Source organism: Oncorhynchus keta, chromosome 12 (genome assembly GCF_023373465.1).
Source record: "Oncorhynchus keta strain PuntledgeMale-10-30-2019 chromosome 12, Oket_V2, whole genome shotgun sequence".
Taxonomy (NCBI): Eukaryota; Metazoa; Chordata; class Actinopteri; order Salmoniformes; family Salmonidae; genus Oncorhynchus; species Oncorhynchus keta.
In genome coordinates, this window is record NC_068432.1 from 40752538 (window position 1) to 40779167 (window position 26630).

Here is a 26630-nt window from a genome sequence, read left to right on the forward strand (position 1 = left end):
CTTACCACCTGGAAGTTCAAGATCCAGTAGCAGAGGGAGGTGTTTAGTCCCAGGGTTCTTAGTATAGTGATGCTCTTGGGGGCACTATGGTCTTGAACGATGAGCTGTAGTCAATGAACAGCATCCCCACCTACGTGTTCCTACCATCTTCACTCCCCACACATGCAAAGCGCTAACACAACCCTCCATTTGGCAAATCTAATCAGAATTATATGTTATGCACGTGAGTGAGGACCCAAAAGCGGTTTAACAGATACAGAGTCTTTTAATGTCAAATCACAGGGAAGACATAGATCCTCTTCAGATGTATAAAAATGGCAAAATAGACAACCCGCAGAGAGGGCGACAAAAGAATAATAAAGTCCCTCTGAATATGACAGAAGAGTCCCCTTCTTGCAGCAGAGGACAGTAGCTGGGTTAGAGTCCCCTTCTAGCAGCCGAGGATAATAGCTGGGTGAGCGGTGACAGACTGCTGGTCTCTCTGGGTAGGCGCGGGTCGTAGAGGACAGAGGTACCTGATCACATGTAGCATCAGAAGAACAGGTAGATTCCGACAGGACGGGACAAGGGTGAAGCAAACAAGACGATAGTTTGGTTCTGGCATGAGAAACTCAAACGAGAATCTGACAAAGACAGAAGCAGGAACAGAGAGAGAAATAGAGACCTAATCAGAGGGAAAAAGGGAACAGGTGGGAAAAGGGTGAACGAGGTAGTTAGAGAAGATGAGGGACAGCTGGGGGAAGGAAAGGAAGAGAAGGTAACCTAATACGACCAGCAGAGGGAGACTGAGTGAAGAGAAAGAACAGGAACAAGACATAATATGACAATACATGACATTATATCCTCCTGATTCATTGTTGCAAGCAAAAACTCAAAAAGGAAGTAACAATACGAATTTGGTCCGATGAAGCAGATGCTAAGCTACAGGACTGTTTTGTTAGCACAAACTGGAATATGTTCGGAGATTCATCCGATACCATTGTATGATTCTCAATCAGACAACTAATGACACCTGCCTCTGATTGAGAACCATACTAGGCCGAAACATAGAAATCCCCAAAATCATAGAAAAACAAACATAGACTGCCCACCCCAACTCACGCCCTGACCATACTAAATAATGACAAAACAAAGGAAATAAAGGTCAGAACGTGACACACGGGTTCATTAATAACTGCATTGACGACATTGTCCCTGCAGCGACCATAATTACATATCCCAACCAAAAGCCATGGATTACAGGCAACATCTGCACTGAGTTAAAGGCTAGAGCTGTCGCTTTCCAGAAGCGGAATACTAATCCGGAGACATAAGAAATAATGAACCATCAAACAGGCAAAACATCAATACAGGGCAAAGATCAAATCCTACCATAATGGCCCTGATGCTAGTCGGATGTGGCAGGGCTTGCAAACTGTCACGGATCACAATGGGAAACCCAGCCAAAGGGAATCCTTTCCAGGTGGGAAAGGGCAGTGTGGAGTGCAATAAAGATGGCGTCAACTGTGGATCTGTTGGGCCGGTATGAATTGGAGTGGATCTGGAGTGTCTGCGATGATGGTGTTGATGTGAGCCATTACCAGCCTTTTAAAGCATTTCATGGCTACAGATGTGAGTGCTACAGGGTGATAGTTATTTAGGCAGGTTATCTTGGGCACAGGGACTATGGTGGTCTGCTTGAAACATGTAGGTATTACAGACTTGGTCAGGGAGAGTTTGAAAATGTCTGTGAGGACACTTTCCAGCTGGCCTGCGCAAGCTCGGAGTACACTTCCCGGTAATCCGTCTGGCCCTGAGGCCGAGTGAATGTTAACCTGTTTGAAGGTCTTACTCACATCAGCTACGGAGTGTGTAAGCTCACAGTCGTCCGGAACAGCTGGTGCTCTCATACATGGTTCAGTGATGCTTGCCTGGAAGTGAGCATAGAAGGAATCTAGCCCTTCTGGTAGGCTCGCATCACTGGGCAGCTGGTGACTGGGTTTAGCTTTCAACCCCTACCAGGCAGGCTCCAAGGCCAGAACTCTTTGACAGCCACCATGCTGGTTGCTACTCCTCCTCAGGAACAGCCTGCTGCTTGGTGAGTCTGGTGTCCCTCTTTAGTTCACAATACTTCATTAGAGATACATTTTTTTTTAGCTTTACAGCAAATTTCCTGCAATTCTGCAGATTTATTTTTGCCATGGTATGGAGATAATTTCTGCAGTTTTATAGCTAATCTCCTGCAATCCTACGCATTTTGTAATGACTTATGCCATATAATATCTGAGTGAGAATGACTAACAAAATCATTGTGGGCCCCCTAAAGGTCATGGTCCCTGGGCACCTGCCATGCATGCCCAATCGGTATTCGGCCATGATTACTACAAGCTTAGATAGCTGGCTAGACTAACTACCAATCTATAAATTGTTAACTGACATGGCTAACTGAGTGACTGTCAGTGACTGAAATAACAAGAGAAAAAGTGCTGACGCACAACCAAATTTCATAGTTGCACCAGGTGTATTCTGCTATTCTTACTGTTAATATTAAGTTGAGACCCCGACTAAGGTCCTACATTTTAAAAAAGTAATTATAATAATTGTTTTTTGGGGGGGATATGTCGCCGCATATCGGCTGGGGGCCCTAATCGGACGCTTATGTCACTTGTGTCTAGAACTGGCCCTGCACACCAGGTGTAAGGGTTTTCTTCTGGTGAAAGAGAGGCGGACCAAAATGCAGCGTGGTGGTTATTCATGTTTTTAATAAAGATGACTATACATGAACAGACTATACAAAACAAGAAAAGTGAAAACCTAAACAGTCCTATCTGGTGCAAACACAGAGACAGGAACAATCACCCACAAAACACAACACAAAACAGGCTGCCTAAATATGGTTCACAATCAGAGACAATGACGAACTCCTGCCTCTGATTGAGAACCATATCAGGCCAAACATAGAAATAGACAAACCAGACACACAACATAGAATTCCCACCCAGCTCACGTCCTGACCAACACTAAAACAAGGAAAACACATACGAACGATGGACAGAACGTGACAGAAGCCCCCCCTAGAACAGAGCCCCCCAAGGTGCGGACTCTGACGCCACCGCACAACCTAAACCTATAGGGGAGGGTCTGGGTGGGCATCTGTCCGCGGTGGCGGCTCTGGCGCTGGACGTGGACCCCACTCCATAATTGTCTTAGTCCACCTCCTTAGTGTCCCTTGAGTGGCGACCCTCGCCGCTAACCTTGGCCTAGGAAACCTAACAACGGGCCCCACTGGACTGAGGTAGCTCGGGACCGAGGGGAAGCTCGGGACCGAGGGGAAGCTCGGGAGTGAGAGGAAGCTCGGGAGTGAGAGGAAGCTCGGGAGTGAGAGGAAGCTCAGGAGTGAGAGGATCTACCAGATCCTGGCTGGCTGGTGGTTCCGCCAGATCCTGGCTGACTGGAGTGGCGACCCTCCTAACCTAGAAACCTAACAACGGGCCCCACTGGACTGAGGTAGCTCGGGACGAGGAGGCTAGCTCGGGAGTGAGAGGAAGCTCGGGAGTGAGAGGAAGCTCAGGAGTGAGAGGATCTACCAGATCCTGGCTGGCTGGTGGTTCCGCCAGATCCTGGCTGACTGGCAGATCCTGGCGGATCCTGGCTGACTAGCGGATCCTGGCAGATCCTGGCTGACTGGCACTTCTGGCGGATCCTGGCTGACTGGTGGATCCTGGCATACTGGCGGATCCTGGCTGAATGGCGGATCTAGCTGATCCTGGCTGACTGGCAGATCCTGGCCGACTGGCATATCCTGGCCGATTGGCAGTTCTGGCGGATCCTGGCCGACTGGCAGATCCTGGCCGACTGGCAGATCCTGGCTGACTGGCAGATCCTGGCCGACTGGCAGATCCTGGCCGACTGGCAGATCCTGGCCGACTGGCGGTTCTGGCGGATCCTGGCTGACTGGCGGATCCTGGCAGACTGGCGGATCCTGGCAGACTGGCAATTCTGGCAGATCCTGGCCGACTGGCAGATCCTGGCTGACTGGCAGATCCTGGCCGACTGGCAGATCCTGGCCGACTGGCAGATCCTGGCCGACTGGCAGTTCTGGCGGATCCTGGCTGACTGGCGGATCCTGGCAGACAGGCGGATCCTGGCAGACAGGCGGATCCTGGCAGACTGGCAGTTCTGGCGGATCCTGGCTGACTGGCAGTTCTGGCAGATCCTGGCTGACTGGCGGATCCTGGCAGACTGGTGGATCCTGGCAGACTGGTGGATCCTGGCAGACTGGCGGATCCTGGCAGCCTGGCAGACTGGCGGATCCTGGCTGACTGGCGGATCCTGGCTGACTGGCGGATCCTGGCTGACTGGCGGATCTAACTGATCCTGGCAGACTGGCGGATCCTGGCTGACTGGCGGATCCTGGCTGACTGGCGGATCCTGGCTGAATGGCGGATCTAACTGATCCTGGCAGACTGGCGGATCCTGGCCGACTGGCAGATCCTGGCCGACTGGCAGATCCTGGCCGACTGGCAGTTCCTGGCAGTTCTGGCGGATCCTGGCAGACTGGCAGATCCTGGCTGACTGGCAGATCCTGGCCGACTGGCAGTTCTGGCAGATCCTGGCTGACTGGCACTTCTGGCGGATCCTGGCTGACTGGTGGATCCTGGCAGACTGGCGGATCCTGGCAGACTGGTGGGTCCTGGCAGACTGGCGGATCCTGGCTGACTGGCGGCACTGGCGGCGCTGGGCAGACTGGCGGCACTGGCGGCGCTGGGCAGACGGGTAGCTCAGACGGCGCTGGGCAGACTGGCGGCACTGGCGGCGCTGGACAGACGGGTAGCTCAGACGGCGCAGGGCAGACGGGTAGGTCAGACGGCGCTGGGCTGACTGGAGAAAAAGGCTCTGGCAGCGCTGGACTGAGGAGCACTGGTGCCTCTGGAATGAGGGGCTCTGGCGCCTCTGGCATGAGGGGCGGTAGCTCTGACAGCGCCGGACAGGCGGGACGCACTGTAGGCCTGATGCGTGGTGCTGGCACTGGTATGCCGTGCATACTATGCCAAACCAACAGCTTTCTTTCTACTCTGTCCAATACATCCTCCACACTCTCAGACTCAGCACTCTGCTTCGCCGACAGCTCCAATTCCATCCATGGCTCCTTACGGTAAACAGGGGGAGTTGGCTCAGGTCTGACTCCTGACTATGCCACACTCTCCCTGTGCCCCCAAGAAATGTTTGGGGGTGCCTCTCGGGCTTCCAGCCGCTCTGCCGTGCTAGCTCCTCATAATGCCGCCTCTCTGCTTTCGCTGCCTCCAGCTCGGCTTTGGAGCGGCAATATTCCCCTTGCTCTGCCCAGGGTCCTTTTCCGTCAAGGATCTCCTCCCAAGTCCATTTATCCAAATAGTGCAGCCTCTCCCACTGCTGCTGCTGCCTCTGTTGCTTCTCCTGCTGCTGCTGTTGCTCCTGCTGCACCTGTCGCTTCTCCTGCTGCTGCTGCTGTTGCTGCTGCCTCTGTTTACCACGCCGCTTGGTCCTTGGTTTGTGGGTGATTCTGTAAGGGTTTTCTTCTGGTGAAAGAGAGGCGGACCAAAATGCAGCGTGGTGGTTATTCATGTTTTTAATAAAGACGACTATACATGAACAGACTATACAAAACAAGAAAAGTGAAAACCTAAACAGTCCTATCTGGTGCAAACACAGAGACAGGAACAATCACCCACAAAACACAACACAAAACAGGCTACCTAAATATGGTTCCCAATCAGAGACAATGACGAACTCCTGCCTCTGATTGAGAACCATATCAGGCCAAACATAGAAATAGACAAACCAGACACACAACATAGAATGCCCACCCAGCTCACGTCCTGACCAACACTAAAACAAGGAAAACACATACGAACGTTGGACAGAACGTGACACCAGGCTAAAGAGGCTTCATAGAAATTGGTTCCTAAATCAGCTCGAGTTCCAAGCAAGGGATGGGGATCTTTGAAGCTTTCTCCACCAGAGAAAATATTAGAAGAAACATTTATATTTAAGAACATTTACCCTGCAGCAAGATAATGATTAATGAAGCAAATCTTTAAACGTGTAAATTAATTCTGCCAAATGTAGATGATTTGACCTTGATGATACAATTACAAAAGTTGATCAAAAAACAAGTATTTCGTGTTATTATATTATAACTATTATTATTACTTTATTACGCCTAATAGAGATAAACAGATGATAATTCACTCTCCAAATTAACCCATTCACATATATTTTTTACCTGTTAGATTTTATACAAAATATGACATATTTTTCGTCACAAAATGATGTCAGAGTAGGCGTATACAAGTTTCTGTTCTCCTCTACCCCACTGCCTGGCCTGGAGAATGAAGGGAGACGCTTCTCAGTTGTAAGATTACGTTCACAAAGGAAATTGGTAATGCTAAGAAAATATTAATTGCGCCTTCGCTTTTCTCAATCCATAATTGCTGACTTAATTGTTTTGCGTTTTTAACTTGTTTGCCTCTAATATTACAATCACGAGGGAGTAAGGAATTAAAATGTGTCGGTGCATGGAGCTTGTTCATTTCCACAAACGCTCCTGATTTTTCCAATGATATGGGGTCACATCTGGAACACTGTCTCTCTTTTTGAATTCCAAATGTTGAAAATATGAACGAGATCATGTAGTAGTGAAGCTGGCATTTGGAGAGCCGTTAAACATCGGGAGCGGGTGCTGAACATGCCCATGCAGCTGTTTTCACAAGGTATCTAAATGAGTGCTTTCTGGAGTTAATGGCCAACTTTTCGCTACACCAATGAATGATTGGAGTGGAGACGAATTTCTGGAAAATGCAATAGCTGAATATGATAGGAACTAGGAAGGGCAATGAATGCAAACCTACGTTCCATACGCGTTGTACTCTGGTCTAAAAACGCATCCCCCACTTTACCTGTGCGTCCCAAATGAAAAAAGTTGTGAGTCGGTAGGCGGCGCACGTTCACACCTATGTTTTTCACTTCCTTACTTCATTTGAACAGAAAACAAATGCAGGAATGAGACGGGGTTGTCGGCACTGGCCAACACGATCTACTGAATCACAACTATTTCGTACTGAAACTTTGCGACTGGGGACGCAGTATCTTGTTCCAGCCATGATTCAGGCTACCTTTGGGTGACATACCCAGCTTTTAAAGCTTGTTGTTCATAGAAGGAGTGAATGTGGACAATTATGTTAGTTCCGTCCTAACACACTAAAGAAGAATGAATAACTATTTTTGGGGGGAATAGCATGAGATTTTTCTGATCCTCGCCGCAGTCAAGACATCGATCATTCCCTGAGGGTGATCTACATAACTATATGTTACATTGCGGTCAGTCAATGTGATCAGCTTCGATTCACCTGGCAGTTTCGATTGTAAATGATGATGAAGCTCAGTCGGCAATTCACTGTTTTTGGAAGTGCCATATTCTGTGTTGTTATCTTCTCATTGTACCTGATGCTGGATCACCTGCAATTAGACCATACAAAAAGTCCAAACAACGGTGGGGATAAATTGCAAAATGTAAGTTTTTCCATTTCGTTGGCTGTTTGATTCAGATAAACTACTTATTTTCTCACGTTTTGCAATCTAGATCAGACATGCATGTATAAGATCGTAGCGTATAACTTGAGTCCAACGTTGTTTTTACATGGTTGCACAAATATCAATGACTTTGTAAAGTAGCCTATTTCCTCAATATCCTATCTATGTTGTGTAGGCAATCACATAGAGAACTGGCGTTGATTGGCTGCTGTAGGCTTACTACTTAGCCTACAATGTTATAACGTTACATTGTAGGCCTATCCAAGGTTCAAGACAATGTAAACACATTTTCAACTGTAGCCTGTACAGTAGGCTACATACTATCGTTGTGTTACATGATATAGTTGTCTTGCAACAGATATGGTTCCAATTAACACACACAAAAAAAATGCATATTGAGATCTTATCGTGGGCCAGGTTGTGTGTTGCATAATTCCATTCCCGAATGAGTGAAAACTAGTCTTTCTAAGCATACGGGTTGCTCCCACATTATTAACAATGTTCCAGTATACTATTATATTATTATACACCTGTTATACACCCAGTGCTGTTGCCCTAGGTCTGAGATTTCTGAGACTAAGTGAAAACTGGTCAAAGTGGTAATGTTTGTGTAACAAGAAGGTTACTGTCCACTTGTTTTCTATATAGTAGTCATTTCCACTTCCTGTCATTTAAGTCTTAAAAAATAACCCTATATACACTTTGTATTTGTCGCCGTGGATGACATAGGTCCTCATTTTGGTAACCCTACAATAATGTTACATTTATAAAGCTTTACAATTAGTTTATTGGCAGTCAATTAAAATATGAATAGGCTCATTATAGCTCATTTATAAACATTCATTGCATAATTATATGCATACTGTATTGTATAAAGCCAGTAAACTTGTTCTCCCCTGTCCCTCCTTCTTGTTCATCAGGGCCAGTTGTCCATCCTGCAGGATAAAATTGACCGCTTGGAGACACTACTGTCAGAGAACAATGAGATCATAGCCAACATCAGGGACTCTGTGATCAATCTGAAGGAGTCGGTCAAGGATGGCCGTGGGGGTGTTGACGGCGGGAACATGAGCCAAGGGCCCAATCTAGAACTGCTGGCTTCGCCTCCACTGTTCCTCCCTATTGACTCACAAGACTGTCAGTTTGCGACAAGGGAGTTCTCCAAGCCAGCAGATGGGGTGCAGGTAAGCGTTTTATAAGGTGGATACAATGAGTAACAAACAGTTCAGGTATTCGTGTAGCAACATTGTTGCAGGGTTGAACTGCGATCGTATCTGTTCAACATACTCCAGGGAAAGTTTGAAGTAAACAAACCTCCATGCACAAAGTTAACTGCCAGTATTTATTTTAATTGAACTCTGAATTTCACCTCTTTTAATAAGATACATCATTATATAAAGAGACACCATAATGATGTCATTACCATGATGCCAACCTTCCATGCTGAATTGCTCCCACCATCAGTGTGAAATATGAAGCCTTGTAATAGCCATGGGGACGATACTTATTGCAATGTGTCGTGGTTATGGTGTTGAAATGAAGGACAAATGTTAAAACCATTACACTACTATTACACTACCATTACACTATGTGCCAAGAATATGTTATTGATTATTTTTCCAATTAATATTATGAGCACACAGACCGCGTAATGCATTAGTATACAGCTGGAATGAATTGAAACAGGTGTCATTTGAAAAGGTTTGGTTATATTATCTGGTCTGGTTGGACTATCCTTTTCCTTTCCAGGTTGTCCATCAAGTCAGGTGAGGTATTGAATGGCAGCTCATCGGAAACCTTTCTGGTTGTATATGTGGGAAACGTAAGAGGGGACTGCAGTTTGACTTGAAAGACAGGTTTCTTTAGGAAGAGTTAATACCTTTAGTTACAGTTAAGTCACTCTATACACAAGAATGTCCCAGATCGAAAAGAAACCTTTCACTCCTGTGCTTAAATAGACAAAATGAGACACCATATAATATAATATATGCCATTTAGATATGTCTGTATATACATCAGGGCTCATCAACTAGATTCAGCCGCGGGCTGATTTTTTTCATGAGAGGATGGTGGGGGGGCTGGAATATAGTTACAAATCATTTGTAGACTGCAAATTGACCGCAAGAAGCCCAAACAGATATAATGTTTGACTTAAACATAATAATTTCAAACGTTGCTTACATTTATATACGATCACGTGTCTCTCTATTATGGGTCGGAATACTTGGGAACAGATTTCTTCAATTAAAATCGCTTGGAGCTGATTTGCTGGTGCTTTTACAGTCTTTTATGTCTAACAATGAAAATTCCCCAAAATAATAATACAAAATTATATATATATATATATATATATATATATATATATATATATATATATATATATATATATATATAATACAAATAAAAATAAAAATTTGTTTATGATTATTTTTTGCTCAAAAGACAAATAAATAAAAACACATTTGGCCAGTTGGGGAACCCTGATATATAATATATCTTATCATATTTGTTCTTGACATCAATCATGATAACAAGCTAATTTCTATGATTTGTATTCCTGTTATTAAAATCATGGCTTTAGTTAGTGGCTCTCGTACCATAGAGCAGACAGACATGATTTAATCTTGTCCTCTCTGTATCACATTCCATTCATTCCATCATTTTATTTGGGCAAAAGACAAAGAGACATTTAAGTTAGTGTGAGTCCCAAAAAAACACCAAGCGGTCTCAGTTTGCAGCAGAATTTCTATCTCTCACATGCATTCTTCTGACCTGCTGATGTCACAGATATGACTGTTATCGTACACACATTTTCAGGAACAGATTCACTGCTTTCTTTCTTTTCTCTGTGGTGGATTAGGCACTTAACTGCCACGGTGACTTAAATGAAACACAGAACTGAATCAAATACATGAAACTTCCTTGAACAAATTCAAGAGTTCATAGCCTAATAAAGTGAGGCTTTGCTGCAAACCAGACATTTCAGTCATTTATTTAGCAAATGCTCTTATCCAAAGTGATCATCGAATCCACAACCCTGGCGTTGCAAGTGCCATGCTCTACCTACTGAGCCAGGCGTGGCCCTGTTTACCTCAAGAATATCCCACTATTTGTTTTTTGTTGTTTATTTTTCAGTTGCTAGATGTGTATGACCTCCTGACCTTTGACAACCATGATGGGGGAGTGTGGAAACAAGGCTTCGATATCACCTACCAGGATAATGAATGGGACAGCGAGCCACTGCAAGTCTTTGTTGTGCCCCACTCACACAATGATCCTGGTAAGCAGTGCACTACTTCTGAGCATTAAACGGAAATTACACTCCAAAATCATTCAAGGGTTTTTCTTTATTTTGACTACTTACTACATTGTAGAATAATAGTGAAGACATCAAAGCAAATCAAAGAAGCCACCCTTTGCCTTGATGACAGCTTTGCACACTCTTGGCATTCTCTCAACCAGCTTCATGAGGAATGCTTTTCCAACAGCCTTGGAGGAGTTCCCACCTATGCTAAGCACTTGTTGTATGCTTTTCATCCACTCTGCAGTCCAACTCATCCCAAACCATCTCAATTGGAATGAGGTTGGGTGATTGTGGAGGCCAGGTCATCTGATGCAGCACTATCACTCTCATTGGTCAAATAGCCCTTACATAGCCTGGAGGTGTGTTTTCGTTCTTTGTCCTGTTGGAAAACAAATGATAGTCCCACTATGCGCAAACCAGATGGGATTGTGTATTGCTGCGGAATGCTGTGGTAGCCATGCTGGTTAAGTGTGCCTTGAATTCTAAATAAATCACTGACATTGTCACCAGCAAAGCACCCACACACCATCACACCTCCTCCTCCATGCTTCACGGTGGGAACCACACATACAGAGATCATCCGTTTACCGACTATGCGTCTCACAAAGACACAGTGATTGGAACCAAAAATCTTACATTTGGACCCATCAGACCAAAGGACAGATTTTCACCGGTCTAATGTCCATTGCTCGTGTTTCTTAGCCCAAGCAAGTCTCTTCTTATTGGTGCCCTTAAGTAGTGGTTTCTTTGCATCAATTCAACCACGAAGGCCTAATTCACGCAGCATCCTCTGAACAGTTGATGTGTCTGTTACTTTAACTTTGTGAAGCATTTATTTGGGCTGCATTCTGAGGTGCAGTTACCTCTAATGACCTTATCCTCTGCAGCAGAGGTAACTCTGGATTTTCCTTTCCTGTGGCGGTCGTCATGAGAGCCAGTTTCATCACATCTTGATGGTTTTTGTGACTGCACTTGAAGAAACGTTCAAAGTTCTTGAAATGTTCCGTAGTGACTGACCTTCATGTCTTAAGGTAATGATGGACTGTCGCTTTTCTTTGCTTATTTGAGTTGTTCTTGCCATAATATGGACTTGGTGTTTTACCAATTAGGGCTATCTTCTGTATACCACTCCTACCTGGTCACGACACAGCTGATTGGCGCAAACGCATTAAGAAGGAAAGAAATTCCACAAATTAACTTTTAACAATGGCACACCTGTTAATTGAAATGCATTCCAGGTGACTACCTCATGAAGCTGGTTGAGAGAATGCCAAGAGTGTGCTCCCTGTTCACCCATGACTACATGCCAGGCACGACTCCAACGCCATCATTAAGTTTGCCCGATGACACAACAGTGGTCGGCTTGATTACTGACAACGAGACAGCCTATTGGGAGGAGGTCAGAGACCTAGCAGTGTTGTGCCAGGATAACAACTTCTCCCTTAATGTGATCAAAACAAAGGAGATGATTGTGGACTGAAGGAAAATGAGGATCGAGCATGCCTCCATTCACATCAACAGGGCTGTAGTGGAGCAGGTTGAGAGCTTTAAGTCCCTTGGTGTCAACATCACCAACAAACTATCATGGTACAAACACACCAAGACAGTTGTGAAGAGGGCACGACAAAGCCTATTCCCCCTCAGGAGACTGAAAAGATTTGGCATGGGTCCTCAAATCCTCAAAAGGTTCTACAGCTGCACCATCGAGAGCCTCCTGACTGGTTGCATCACTGCCTGGTATGGCAACTGCTCGGCCTCCGACCGCAAGGCACTACAGAGGGTAGTGCATACGGCCCAGTACATCACTGGGGCCAAGCTTCCTGCCATCCAGGAACTTTATACCAGGCGGTGTCAGAGGAAGGCCCTAAAAAACTCCAGCCACCCTAGTCATAGACTGTTCTCTCTGCTACCGCACGGCAAGCCGTACCGGGGCGCCAAGTCTCTATGTCCAAAAGGCTTCTTAACAGCTTCTACCCCCAAACCACAAGACTCCTGAACAGCTAATCAAATGGCTACCCCAACTATTTGCAATGTCCTCTCTCCTCCCACCACACCCTCTTTTACGCTGCTGCTACTCTCTGCTGCTACATTTACATTTACATTTAAGTCATTCAGCAGACGCTCTTATCCAGAGCGACTTACAAATTGGTGCATACACCTTATGACAACCAGTGGAACAGCCACTTGCATCTAAATCTTGTTGGGGGGGAGAAGGGGGGTGAGAAGGATTACTTACCCTTACTTACCCTATCCTAGGTATTCCTTGAAGAGGTGGGGTTTCAGGTGTCTCCGGAAGGTGGTGATTGACTCCGCTGTCCTGGCGTCGTGAGGGAGTTTGTTCCACCATTGGGGGCCAGAGCAGCGAACAGTTTTGACTGGGCTGAGCGGGAACTGTACTTCCTCAGTGGTAGGGAGGCGAGCAGGCCAGAGGTGGATGAACGCAGTGCCCTTGTTTGGGTGTAGGGCCTGATCAGAGCCTGGAGGTACTGAGGTGCCGTTCCCCTCACAGCTCCGTGGCGAGCACCATGGTCTTGTAGCGGATGCGAGCTTCAACTGGAAGCCAGTGGAGAGAGCGGAGGAGCGGGGTGACGTGAGAGAACTTGGGAAGGTTGAACACCAGACGGGCTGCGGCGTTCTGGATGAGTTGTAGGGGTTTAATGGCACAGGCAGGGAGCCCAGCCAACAGCGAGTTGCAGTAATCAAGACGGGAGATGACAAGTGCCTGGATTAGGACCTGCGCCGCTTCCTGTGTGAGGCAGGGTCGTACTCTGCGGATGTTGTAGAGCATGAACCTACAGGAACGGGACACCGCCTTGATGTTAGTTGAGAACGTCAGGGTGTTGTCCAGGATCACGCCAAGGTTCTTAGCGCTCTGGGAGGAGGACACAATGGAGTTGTCAACCGTGATGGCGAGATCATGGAACGGGCAGTCCTTCCCCGGGAGGAAGAGGAGCTCCGTCTTGCTGAGGTTCAGCTTGAGGTGGTGATCCGTCATCCACACTGATATGTCTGCCAGACATGCAGAGATGCGATTCGCCACCTGGTCATCAGAAGGGGAAAGGAGAAGATTAATTGTGTGTCGTCTGCATAGCAATGATAGGAGAGACCATGTGAGGTTATGACAGAGCCAAGTGACTTGGTGTATAGCGAGAATAAGAGAGGGCCTAGAACAGAGCCCTGGGGACACCAGTGGTGAGAGCGCGTGGTGAGGAGACAGATTCTCGCCACGCCACCTGGTAGGAGCGACCTGTCAGGTAGGACGCAATCCAAGCGTGGGCCGCGCCGGAGATGCCCAACTCGGAGAGGGTGGAGAGGAGGATCTGATGGTTCACAGTATCGAAGGCAGCCGATAGGTCTAGAAGGATGAGAGCAGAGGAGAGAGAGTTAGCTTTAGCAGTGCGGAGCGCCTCCGTGATACAGAGAAGAGCAGTCTCAGTTGAATGACTAGTCTTGAAACCTGACTGATTTGGATCAAGAAGGTCATTCTGAGAGAGATAGCGGTAGAGCTGGCCAAGGACGGCACACTCAAGAGTTTTGGAGAGAAAAGAGAGAAGGGATACTGGTCTGTAGTTGTTGACATCGGAGGGATCGAGTGTAGGTTTTTTCAGAAGGGGTGCAACTCTCGCTCTCTTGAAGACGGGAGGGACGTAGCCAGCGGTCAGGGATGAGTTGATGAGCGAGGTGAGGTAAGGGAGAAGGTCTCCGGAAATGGTCTGGAGAAGAGAGGAGGGGATAGGGTCAAGCGGGCAGGTTGTTGGGCGGCCGGCCGTCACAAGACGCGAGATTTCATCTGGAGAGAGAGGGGAGAAAGAGGTCAGAGCATAGGGTAGGGCAGTGTGAGCAGAACCTGCTACTCTCTGGTTATTACCTATGAATAGTCACTTTAACTCTACCTACATGTACATATTACCTCAATTACATGGACTAACCTATGCCCCCGCACATCGACTCTGTACTGGTTCCCCCTGTATATAGCCTCCACATTGACTCTGTACCAGAACCCCCTGTATATAGCCTCCACATTGACTCTGTACTGGTTCCCCCTGTATATAGCCTCCACATTGACTCTGTACTAGTTCCCCCTGTATATAGCCTCCACATTGACTCTGTACTGGTTCCCCCTGTATATAGCCTCCACATTGACTCTGTACTGGTTCCCCCTGTATATATATAGCCTCCACATTGACTCTGTACTGGTTCCCCCTGTATATAGCCTCCACATTGACTCTGTACTGGTTCCCCCTGTATATATATAGCCTCCACATTGACTCTGTACTGGTTCCTCCTGTATATAGCCTCCACATTGACTCTGTACTGGTTCCCCCTGTATATAGCCTCCACATTGACTATGCACTGGTTCCACCTGTATATAGCCTCCACATTGACTCTGTACCAGAACCCCTGTATATAGCCTCCACATTGACTCTGTACTGGTTCCCCCTGTATATAGCCTCCACATTGACTCTGTACCAGAACTCCCTGTATATAGCCTCCACATTGACTCTGTACTGGTTCCCCCTGTATATAGCCTCCACATTGACTCTGTACTGGTTCCCCCTGTATATAGCCTCCACATTGACTCTGTACTGGTTCCCCCTGTATATAGCCTCCACATTGACTCTGTACCAGAACCCCCTGTATATAGCCTCCACATTGACTCTGTACTGGTTCCCCCTGTATATAGCCTCCACATTGACTCTGTACTGGTTCCCCCTGTATATAGCCTCCACATTGACTCTGTACTGGTTCCCCCTGTATATAGCCTCCACATTGACTCTGTACTGGTTCCCCCTGTATATAGCCTCCACATTGACTCTGTACTGGTTCCCCCTGTATATAGCCTCCACATTGACTCTGTACCAGAACCCCCTGTATATAGCCTCCACATTGACTCTGTACTGGTTCCCCCTGTATATAGCCTCCACATTGACTCTGTACTAGTTCCCCCTGTATATAGCCTCCACATTGACTCTGTACTGGTTCCCCCTGTATATAGCCTCCACATTGACTCTGTACTGGTTCCCCCTGTATATAGCCTCCACATTGACTCTGTACTGGTTCCCCCTGTATATAGCCTCCACATTGACTATGCACTGGTTCCCCCTGTATATAGCCTCCACATTGACTCTGTACTGGTTCCCCCTGTATATAGCCTCCACATTGACTCTGTACTGGTTCCCCCTGTATACAGCCTCCACATTGACTCTGTACTGGTTCCCCCTGTATATAGCCTCCACATTGACTCTGTACTCGTACCCTCTGTATATAGCATCCACATTGACTCTGTACTGGTTCCCCCTGTATATAGCCTCCACATTGACTCTGTACCAGAACCCCCTGTATATAGCCTCCACATTGACTCTGTACTGGAACCCCTGTATATAGCCTCCACATTGACTCTGTACCAGAACCCCCTGTATATAGCCTCCACATTGACTCTGTACCAGAACCCCTGTATATAGCCTCCACATTGACTCTGTACTGGTACCCTCTGTATATAGCCTCCACATTGACTCTGTACTGGTTCCCCCTGTATATAGCCTCCACATTGACTCTGTACCAGAACCCCTGTATATAGCCTCCACATTGACTATGCACTGGTTCCCCCTGTATATAGCCTCCACATTGACTCTGTACTGGTTCCCCCTGTATATAGCCTCCACATTGACTCTGTTCCAGAACCCCCTGTATATAGCCTCCACATTGACTCTGTACCAGAACCCCTGTATATAGCCTCCACATTGACTCTGTACTGGTTCCCCCTGTATATAGCCTCCACATTGACTCTGTACTGGTTCCCCCTGTATATAGCCTCCACATTGACTCTGTACTGGTTCCCCCTGTATATAGCCTCCACATTGACTCTGTACTGGTTCCCCCTGTATATAGCCTCCACATTGACTCTGTACTGGTTCCCCCTGTATATAGCCTCCACATTGACTCTGTACTGGTTCCCCCTGTATATAGCCTCCACATTGACTCTGTACTGGTTCCCCCTGTATATAGCCTCCACATTGACTCTGTACCAGAACCCCCTGTATATAGCCTCCACATTGACTCTGTACTGGTTCCCCCTGTATATAGCCTCCACATTGACTCTGTACTGGTTCCCCCTGTATATAGCCTCCACATTGACTCTGTACTGGTTCCCCCTGTATATAGCCTCCACATTGACTATGCACTGGTTCCCCCTGTATATAGCCTCCACATTGACTCTGTACTGGTTCCCCCTGTATATAGCCTCCACATTGACTCTGTACTGGTTCCCCCTGTATACAGCCTCCACATTGACTCTGTACTGGTTCCCCCTGTATATAGCCTCCACATTGACTCTGTACCGGAACCCCCTGTATATAGCCTCCACATTGACTCTGTACTGGTTCCCCCTGTATATAGCCTCCACATTGACTCTGTACCGGTTCCCCCTGTATATAGCCTCCACATTGACTCTGTACCAGAACCCCCTGTATATAGCCTCCACATTGACTCTGTACTGGTTCCCCCTGTATATAGCCTCCACATTGACTCTGTACCAGAACCCCCTGTATATAGCCTCCACATTGACTCTGTACTGGTTCCCCCTGTATATAGCCTCCACATTGACTCTGTACTGGTTCCCCCTGTATATAGCCTCCACATTGACTCTGTACTGGTTCCCCCTGTATATAGCCTCCACATTGACTCTGTACTGGTTCCCCCTGTATATAGCCTCCACATTGACTCTGTACTGGTTCCCCCTGTATATAGCCTCCACATTGACTCTGTACTGGTTCCCCCTGTATATAGCCTCCACATTGACTCTGTACTGGTTCTCCCTGTATATAGCCTCCACATTGACTCTGTACTGGTTCCCCCTGTATATAGCCTCCACATTGACTCTGTACTGGTTCCCCCTGTATATAGCCTCCACATTGACTCTGTACTCGTACCCTCTGTATATAGCATCCACATTGACTCTGTACTGGTTCCCCCTGTATATAGCCTCCACATTGACTCTGTACCAGAACCCCCTGTATATAGCCTCCACATTGACTCTGTACTGGTACCCTCTGTATATAGCCTCCACATTGACTCTGTACTGGTTCCCCCTGTATATAGCCTCCACATTGACTCTGTACCAGAACCCCCTGTATATAGCCTCCACATTGACTCTGTACGGGTGTCCCCTGTATATAGCCTCCACATTGACTCTGTACTGGTTCCCCCTGTATATAGCCTCCACATTGACTCTGTACCAGAACCCCCTGTATATAGCCTCCACATTGACTCTGTACTGGTACCCTCTGTATATAGCCTCCACATTGACTCTGTACTGGTTCCCCCTGTATATAGCCTCCACATTGACTCTGTACTGGTTTCCCCTGTATATAGCCTCCACATTGACTCTGTACTGGTTCCCCCTGTATATAGCCTCCACATTGACTCTGTACCAGAACCCCCTGTATATAGCCTCCACATTGACTCTGTACTGGTACCCCCTGTATATAGCCTCCACATTGACTCTGTACCAGAACCCCCTGTATATAGCCTCCACATTGACTCTGTACTGGTTCCCCCTGTATATAGCCTCCACATTGACTCTGTACTGGTACCCTCTGTATATAGCCTCCACATTGACTCTGTACTGGTTCCCCCTGTATATAGCCTCCACATTGACTCTGTACTGGTTCCCCCTGTATATAGCCTCCACATTGACTCTGTACTGGTTCCCCCTGTATATAGCCTCCACATTGAGTATGTACTGGTTCCCCCTGTATATAGCCTCCACATTGACTCTGTACTGGTTCCCCCTGTATATAGCCTCCACATTGACTATGTACTGGTTCCCCCTGTATATAGCCTCCACATTGACTCTGTACTGGTTCCCCCTGTATATAGCCTCCACATTGACTCTGTACTGGTTCCCCCTGTATATAGCCTCCACATTGACTCTGTACTGTTTCCCCCTGTATATAGCCTCCACATTGACTCTGTACTGGTTCCCCCTGTATATAGCCTCCACATTGACCCTGTACCAGAACCCCCTGTATATAGCCTCCACATTGACTCTGTACTGGTTCCCCCTGTATATAGCCTCCACATTGACTCTGTACTGGTTCCCCCTGTATATAGCCTCCACATTGATTCTGTACTGGTTCCCCCTGTATATAGCCTCCACATTGACTCTGTACTGGTTCCCCCTGTATATAGCCTCCACATTGACTCTGTACTGAGAGCAGCATCTGCAGTCCAGCTACAGCCAAGGCCAGCCTATTCTTTGTGCCTGAGATTGGGTAATTCTTCAGTAAACCAAGCTGGTTTTCTGGTTTAACTGGGCTGGTTCTCCCTTAGAGTTGTATACAGTAGCTAAAGACAATACTCACGCCCTTGCACAGTTTAAAAGCACTCATGCCTGTGTGCCTTCTACTGAATTATTTATCCTATTTCATCTTGCAGTTGAAATACTTTTTTGAATGCATTGATTTTCATTGGAAATATGATGACATCATGTTGTTAAATCAATGGATGTGGCAAATTGATTGAACCACATGTTCTGCTCATTCACCTGATTATGATGGCTTTATTGACTCAGTTTATTGACTCTATGGCAGACACACACACACACACACAGACAGACAGATAGTCTACAGTTGTAATGTATGCTCTACCACTTTGTCATATTTGTACATTCTCAGGATGGCTGAAGACGTTTGACGACTACTACCGGGACCAGACCCAGCACATCCTGAACAACATAGTGGTGAAACTCCATGAGGACAGCCGCAGGAAAATGATCTGGTCCGAGATCTCATACTTCTCCAAGTGGTGGGACAACATCGACAACCAGAAGAGAGACGCTGTCAAGAGGTACAGTAGTCTGTCTGTCTGTCTGTCTGTCTGTCTGTCTGTCTGTCTGTCTGTCTGTCTGTCTGTCTGTCTGTCTGTCTGTCTGTCATTCTAGCTTCAAGGTGATACTGAAATCAATATGAGCAGCAAATCACTTCTGGTTTATGTTATTGTGTTGTTGATATAGCTTGGCTCTGTAAACGTGGAATCTAATTCCTCAGTGGATTTACAATAAGATTCCGATGCTCCTCTGGTATTCCCATTTTAATTAAAGCAAGGTTATGCCTTGCTTAGGGCCAGCAGTTTTATAGGGTTTCTAAAAAATGAAATGAAATTAGAAGTGACCCACTGGACCAAAACTGGTCAAATCAACGTCATTTTAACAAAAATTGATATGTGATAACTAGGATTGGGTAGTATTCTGTTCATACCGTCATACCATTTCTGTACCATACCGGGGTATACGCTATTTCCGGAAGTGCACACAAGAAGCACTATTTTTTCGACACACAAAACAAATTAGGCAACAGGGATCTTTATCCAGGAAGGGATTGAATGTCTCTGCTGTAACCAAGAAGCTTGATCTTGACATCTAGACACTTAGCTAGCAAGTTAGCAAACCAAATGCATAGCTGGAGCCATGAGCCGGGTATGATTTATTTGACACTTAGATTTAGATTTCTTACAGTTAAAATTAACTTACACTGAGTGAACAAAATTTTAGGAACACCGTCCTAATATTGCTTTGCAGACCTTTTCCCCTCAGAACAGCCTCAATTCATCAGGGCATGGACTACAAGGTGTGGAAAGCTTTCCACAGGGATGTTGGCTCATGTTGACCCCAGAGCTTCCCACAGTTGTGTCACTTTAGATGGTTGTCATTTGGGTGGTGGACCATTGTTGATACACGGGAAACTTGAGCGTGAAAAACCAATCAGCATTGCAGTTCTTGACACACTCAAATCAGAGCCTCTGCACCTACTACAATACCCCATTCAAAGGCACTTCAATCTGTGGTCTTGCCCATTCACCCTCTGAATGGCACACATACACAATCCATGTCTCAATTGTCTCAAAGCTTAACAATCTTTCTTTAACCTGTCTCCTCCCCTTCATCTACACTGATTGAAGTGGATTTAACAGGTGACATCAATAAGGGATCACAGCTTTCACCTGTATTCACCTGGTCAGTCTATGTCATAATATATATATAATAATAATAATATAATAATATATGCCATTTAGCGGACGCTTTTATCCAAAGCGACTTACAGTCATGTGTGCATACATTCTACGTATGGGTGGTCCCGGGAATCGAACCCACTACCCTGGCGTTACAAGCGCCATGCTCTACCAACTGAGCTACAGAAGGATCACATGTCTATGTCACATGTCTATGTCATGGAAAGAGCAGGTGTCCCTAATGTTTTGTACACTCAGTGTATAGTTATAAGCAGTGGCATAGCATGCACTCCTGCAGCTGCGGCAAGGGGAAATACCCCGGTATACGGTATAAACGGTATATTGCCCAAGCCTAGTGAAGGCGTAAGGGAACGTAAGGGATTTTCATAATTTTTTCACCTAACTTTTCAAATAAATCCTAGTTTACAGTAAAAAAAAAAAATATTCCTCTGCCTGGTAACAGGAGTAAATTGGTTTGAATTGCCTTAACCAGCCAAACTGACTATGGTCTTGAGGTCATCAAATCTATTTAGTTTGTGAGAGGCATATAGGTTAACACATGTTCTTGCTCACTCTGCCTCAGTCTCTTTAGCCACTTTAATAATAAAAAATAGGATGTAATAAATGTATCACTAGTCACTTTAAACAGTGCCACTTTTTATAATGTTTACATACCCTACATTACTCATCTCATATGTATATACTGTACTCTATACCATCTACTGCATCTTGCCTATACCGTTCGGCCATCGCTCATCCATATATTTATATGTACATATTCTTATTCATTCCTTTATTTTTGTGTGTAAAAGGTAGTTGTTGTGAAATTGTTAGATTACTTGTTAGATATTACTGCATGGTTGGAACTAGAAGCACAAGCATTTCACTACACTCGCATTAACATCTGCTAACCATGTGTATGTGACCAATAAAATTTGATTTGATTTGTCCCCTTGGGAATGTAATGGTTGCCAGTCAGGGGTTTCTCTGGAAGTGACATGGAGGGGGATTCAGAGGGTTCTCTACTTCAGAAAACAGCCCCAAAAGCAAGAAGCAGGGTGTCACAAATGTTTTGTGTAAATGCTGTGTGCATTGGCCATGCTCACAACGAGCTACTGACAGGTAGGGTTCAGCAGCTAGCCTTGGGGGATACACAAACTGTGTGTAAATGCTGTGTGCATTGGCCATGCTCACAACGAGCTACTGACAGGTAGGGTTCAGCAGCTAGCCTTGGGGGATACACAAACTGTGTGTAAATGCTGTGTGCATTGGCCATGCTCACAACGAGCTACTGACAGGTAGGGTTCAGCAGCTAGCCTTGGGGGATACACAAACTGTGTGTAAATGCTGTGTGCATTGGCCATGCTCACAACGAGCTACTGACAGGTAGGGTTCAGCAGCTAGCCTTGGGGGATACACAAACTGTGTGTAAATGCTGTGTGTATTGGCCATGCTCACAACGAGCTACTGACAGGTAGGGTTCAGCAGCTAGCCTTGGGGGATATACAAACTGTGTATGAAATGCAATAAACATTTCAGCTGCAGGTTAGAATTCCAATTAGGAGCACAAGCAAACAGCCTTAAGGTGAAGAATGGAGGGAGATCTAACACAAATATGTATTCACTATTGATTTGATGCGCAAGGAGTTCTAAGCAAACCAGATCCATTTTTTTTTGGAGAATATTCTGTGTTTACTATTTTTTTGTTGAGTGTTATTGCTTATGTAATAACTTATTTTCTTGCATGTTTTATTTTATGTCAGCAAATTGAAGGTCTGGCGCCTAATGATAAAATGTTCCCTGTTACAGTACACGGAGAAGCATCGCTCGAGAAATTCGAACAAACGACCTCATTAATTCTTTAGAACTTTAAGAATTGGAAAGGAACATGTTTTTGAGCAGTGTGTTTCGGTTTGTTGAAGGGACTTGTCCATCCGTCCTCGTTAGGATGCGGTGTTGCTATCTGCTCAGTGAAGATGGCACCTGCTTTCACCACTCCAACTCTTCAACACCAGGACAGACCTACACGACACACCACTTCCACCTGTCCAATCGTAGAACAATGAAGGAAACCTTCTGGTGATTGAATGATGCCAGAGAAATATCACATTTCCGTGGAGAGAAAATAAAGAGAAATTTCAACTTGTTATTACGAAAATTGTTGAGTCGTTGTCCATTGTTTTGCTTATCCATGCTCTTATTTAAGGGGCTCGCCAGGGACACGTTAGGGAAGTCTGCAATTGAAATATGCTCGGCGAACAGAGAAAAGATGCTGAATCGCAATCATAGCAAGGTTTCCTGTCCTAAAGAGAGATGGGAGTAACTCCTGAGGTTGTTGATTTTACTCTTTGGACTTAGGAGTAAGACAATTCATCAGCTACAGAGGAGAAGATGGTTCTTGTTGTCACAATAAGTAGGGCCCAGATTTTTTTTCTTCTCAACTAAGTTCGTCAGAATAACTGATCAATTTACAAACATGCAACCCTCTTCTGAATATGACCGGTGTCAGTAAACATCTGCAAAAAAACATAATTAAATTGTTGTTCTCTCATTTGTGTTTGGAAGTAGCTAGCAAGCTAGCCAACTTTAGTCAGTTAGCTTGGGTGCCTGACTCACGTTGTGAGGTCACAATACTCGAATCAACCCTACTCCTTGGCCAGAGTGTCCAGTGTGTGCTATGAACGCTCTGAGATTTACAAACGGACAGTTAGAGAATTAAAGAACCTTCCAGAAGGACAACCATCTCTGTAGCACTCCACCAATCAGGCCTCTATGCTACAGTGACAACGCTCTGAATTTATGAAACCCCAGACCGCACTCTGGTGAATTTACAAACACCCTAAGATCTATTACACCTTTAGAAAGTCTTGTTTTTAGGGTGGAAAAATTCCGGTAACTCTCCCAAAATTCCCCGGTTTTCCAGAAATCCTGGTTTGAGGTTTCCTAGTATTCCTGCTGATTCCCTTGGAATTCCAGGAATCTTCCAACCAGGATTTCTGGAAAACTGAGGAATTTGGACAAGTTACTGGAATTTTGCAGGTCCCTGACCATATAACATCCATTTTGTAATCTGGTATTTTACAATTAATATCTATTTTTTTACAATTAATATGCATTCAACCTACAATTTAGAATGGAAAAGAAGCTCATAAATTGATAAAGCTGCATGGTTTTTGTATAGCCTTTTTTTCTTTTCTTTTGGCTTTGAGCTATGAAATGGTAATTGACTGAGCTGATTGTCTTAGAGCCTGAATGATAATTTTCCTCTATGTTGTTTAGTCTGTTTGAGCAAGGCCAGTTGGAGATCACAACCGGAGGCTGGGTGATGCCTGATGAAGCCAACTCGCATTACTTTGCATTAATTGACCAGCTATTGGAGGGACACCAATGGTTGGAGAGAAATGTGGGTGAGTGCATAAAATATCAGGAGTTAGTTATCTGGAAAGAGATCATACAAAGGACATTTGTTGGCAAGCACAACATATTTTGCATGATTCAAACAAAATGATTAGCACACTTTAACCATCAGAGATTTTATCTTTTGATTTATATATCAAAAAATGTATTTATAATTGTCACGGTCGTCCTCTTCATGTGAAGAGGAGAGGCGAGAAGGATCGGAGGACCAAAATGCAGCGTGATATGTGTTCATGTTGAATGTTTAATTAAAGAAAGAACTGAACACTGAAACACTATACAAAAACAGTAAACAAAATAACAACCGTGAAGCTAATGTGAGCTGCGCTGAAACAAGCCATCAACATAGACAATCACCCACAAACAAACAGTGCAACCCAGGCTACATGAGTATGATTCTCAATCAGAGACAACTAATGACACCTGCCTCTGATTGAGAACCATACTAGGCCGAAACATAGAAATACCCAAATCATAGAAAAACAAACATAGACTGCCCACCCAACTCACGCCCTGACCATACTAAATAAATACAAAACAAAGGAAATAAAGGTCAGAACGTGACAATAATGCCCTTTTTACATCAGCCAATGTCACCAAGTGCTTATACAGAAACCCAGCCTAAAACCCCAAACAGCAAGCAATGCAGAACAACTCCTTAGAAAGGCAGGAACCTAGGAAGAAACCTAGAAAGGATCCAGGCTCTGAAGGGTGGAGATTATAAGAGTACGTGGCCATTAATCGTTCTTCAAGATGTTCAAATGTTCACAGATGACCAGCAGGGTCAAATAATAATTGCAGTAGTTGTAGATTGTGCAACAGGTTAGCACCTCAGGAGTGACAGTTGGCTTTTCATAGCCGAGCATTCAGAGGTTGAGATAGCAGATGCGATAGAGAGAGAGTGTCGTGAACAGCAGGTCCGGGACAGGGTATCACGTCCAGTGAACAGGTCAGGGTTCCATAGCCGCAGGCGAAACAGTTGAAACTGGAGCAGCAGCACGACAGGATAGCATGACAAGGTATGAGCAGATGAACCCAGTGGCAGCTGGTGACTTAAAAAGTTATGGAGGATGACTGATGCAAATATGTTGATTCAGAGTTCAGACAACCTTTTAATTATGCTAATGGTTGACCTGTGTAGCAGATGTTTATTTCAAGGATTTTTATGTAATGTTTCATAGTTTTTTATTGTTTATAATTTTTCCTCAAAAAAGGAGGACTGTTGCCAACCTCATCTGCATGAACCTGAATTCTCCCTCTATTCTCCCCTGTTAGGAGTGAAACCCCAGACGGGCTGGGCTGTGGATCCGTTTGGCCACTCCCCTACCCAGGCGTACCTGTTGAAACAGGCTGGCCTGGCCAACATGCTCATCCAGAGGGTGCACTACTCCGTCAAGAAACACTTTGCCAGTCAGAAGACCCTGGAGTTCTTCTGGAGACAGACCTGGGGCAAGTAACCAGACTAATGTAGCCCTGTGGCTCTCCCAGGGTGCTCTTCCAGAGTCTGTGTTTCCCCTAGCTAGAAGATAAGGGGTCCTGCCCCACTTATACAATTGTAGGGGAAACACTGCTCAGTGTTTACACTACTGTAGCATTCAACATGCCGGAGATCCAGTCCTCACGCCTCTGTTCTCAGTGGTTCAAGTACAATCTTAGCCATTAAATTAAGCATTTAGCATATACAAAGTCCTAGTTCTACTGCAAGTCTATGGACAGAAACAAAATAACATGACCTTAGGGTTACTAGTACATACTCATGTAGTCAGTAGAAAACAAATCCTTCCAATTCCTGTACATATTTGGTGTGACAGATGCTATGGATGGTTTGATGCCGTGTGTTGAACTCTGGGCAGTCAGCTTGTGTAAATAACAGCACTCAGATAAGCGACAGCAGCATCTGCTGCCTACAGTATTGAGCCGCTCAGACCATCAGCAGGGGGATTTCTCATGTCCATAAATAATTATGTGGGTGCTTTTATTAGTCCAATTTAACACATGTGCAAGTGTGTATTTGATTTTTTATGCATATCCCAATTCCCCCTGAGACACGCTCAGAGAGTGGGGTCACAGCCTGGTTTAGCCATTATTAACAGTGACCCTGGAGCAATTAGGGTTAAGTGCCTTGCACAAGGGCACATCAACAGATATTTCACCTAGTCGGCTCGAGGATTCGAACTAGCGACCTTTTGGTTACAGGCCCAACGCTCTAACCACCAGGCTACCTACCTTACAGAAGTGTCATATGAAGGCATGCTCCTTTCTCTTTGGTCTCATCTTATAGCATCTGTGGTAGAAGGGATTCTCTTTATATGGACTGAGGCCTGCATGGCTTAAACATGTCTGGCTGGTA

The 26630-nt window shown here is 45.6% G+C and overlaps 1 protein-coding gene across 2 annotated transcripts in view; it reads left to right on the top strand.

The window, feature by feature from the left end:
- Nucleotides 1-6431: 6431 nt before the first annotated feature.
- LOC118391493 (alpha-mannosidase 2-like) overlaps nt 6432-26630 on the top strand; it is a 74852-nt gene continuing 54653 nt past the window's right edge. Inside the window, exons 1-6 of one of the 2 annotated variants that reach the window (XR_004827150.2) lie at nt 6432-7530; nt 8472-8735; nt 10687-10831; nt 19531-19702; nt 24143-24270; nt 25556-25729. Coding sequence is in view for 1 of the 2 variants with exons in the window: in XM_035782945.2 (XP_035638838.1) it covers nt 7387-7530; nt 8472-8735; nt 10687-10831; nt 19531-19702; nt 24143-24270; nt 25556-25729 (1027 nt within the window). In the remaining variant the exon portion in view is untranslated. The remainder of the gene's footprint in view (nt 7531-8471; nt 8736-10686; nt 10832-19530; nt 19703-24142; nt 24271-25555; nt 25730-26630) is intronic. The other variant, XM_035782945.2, reaches the window with a different exon arrangement.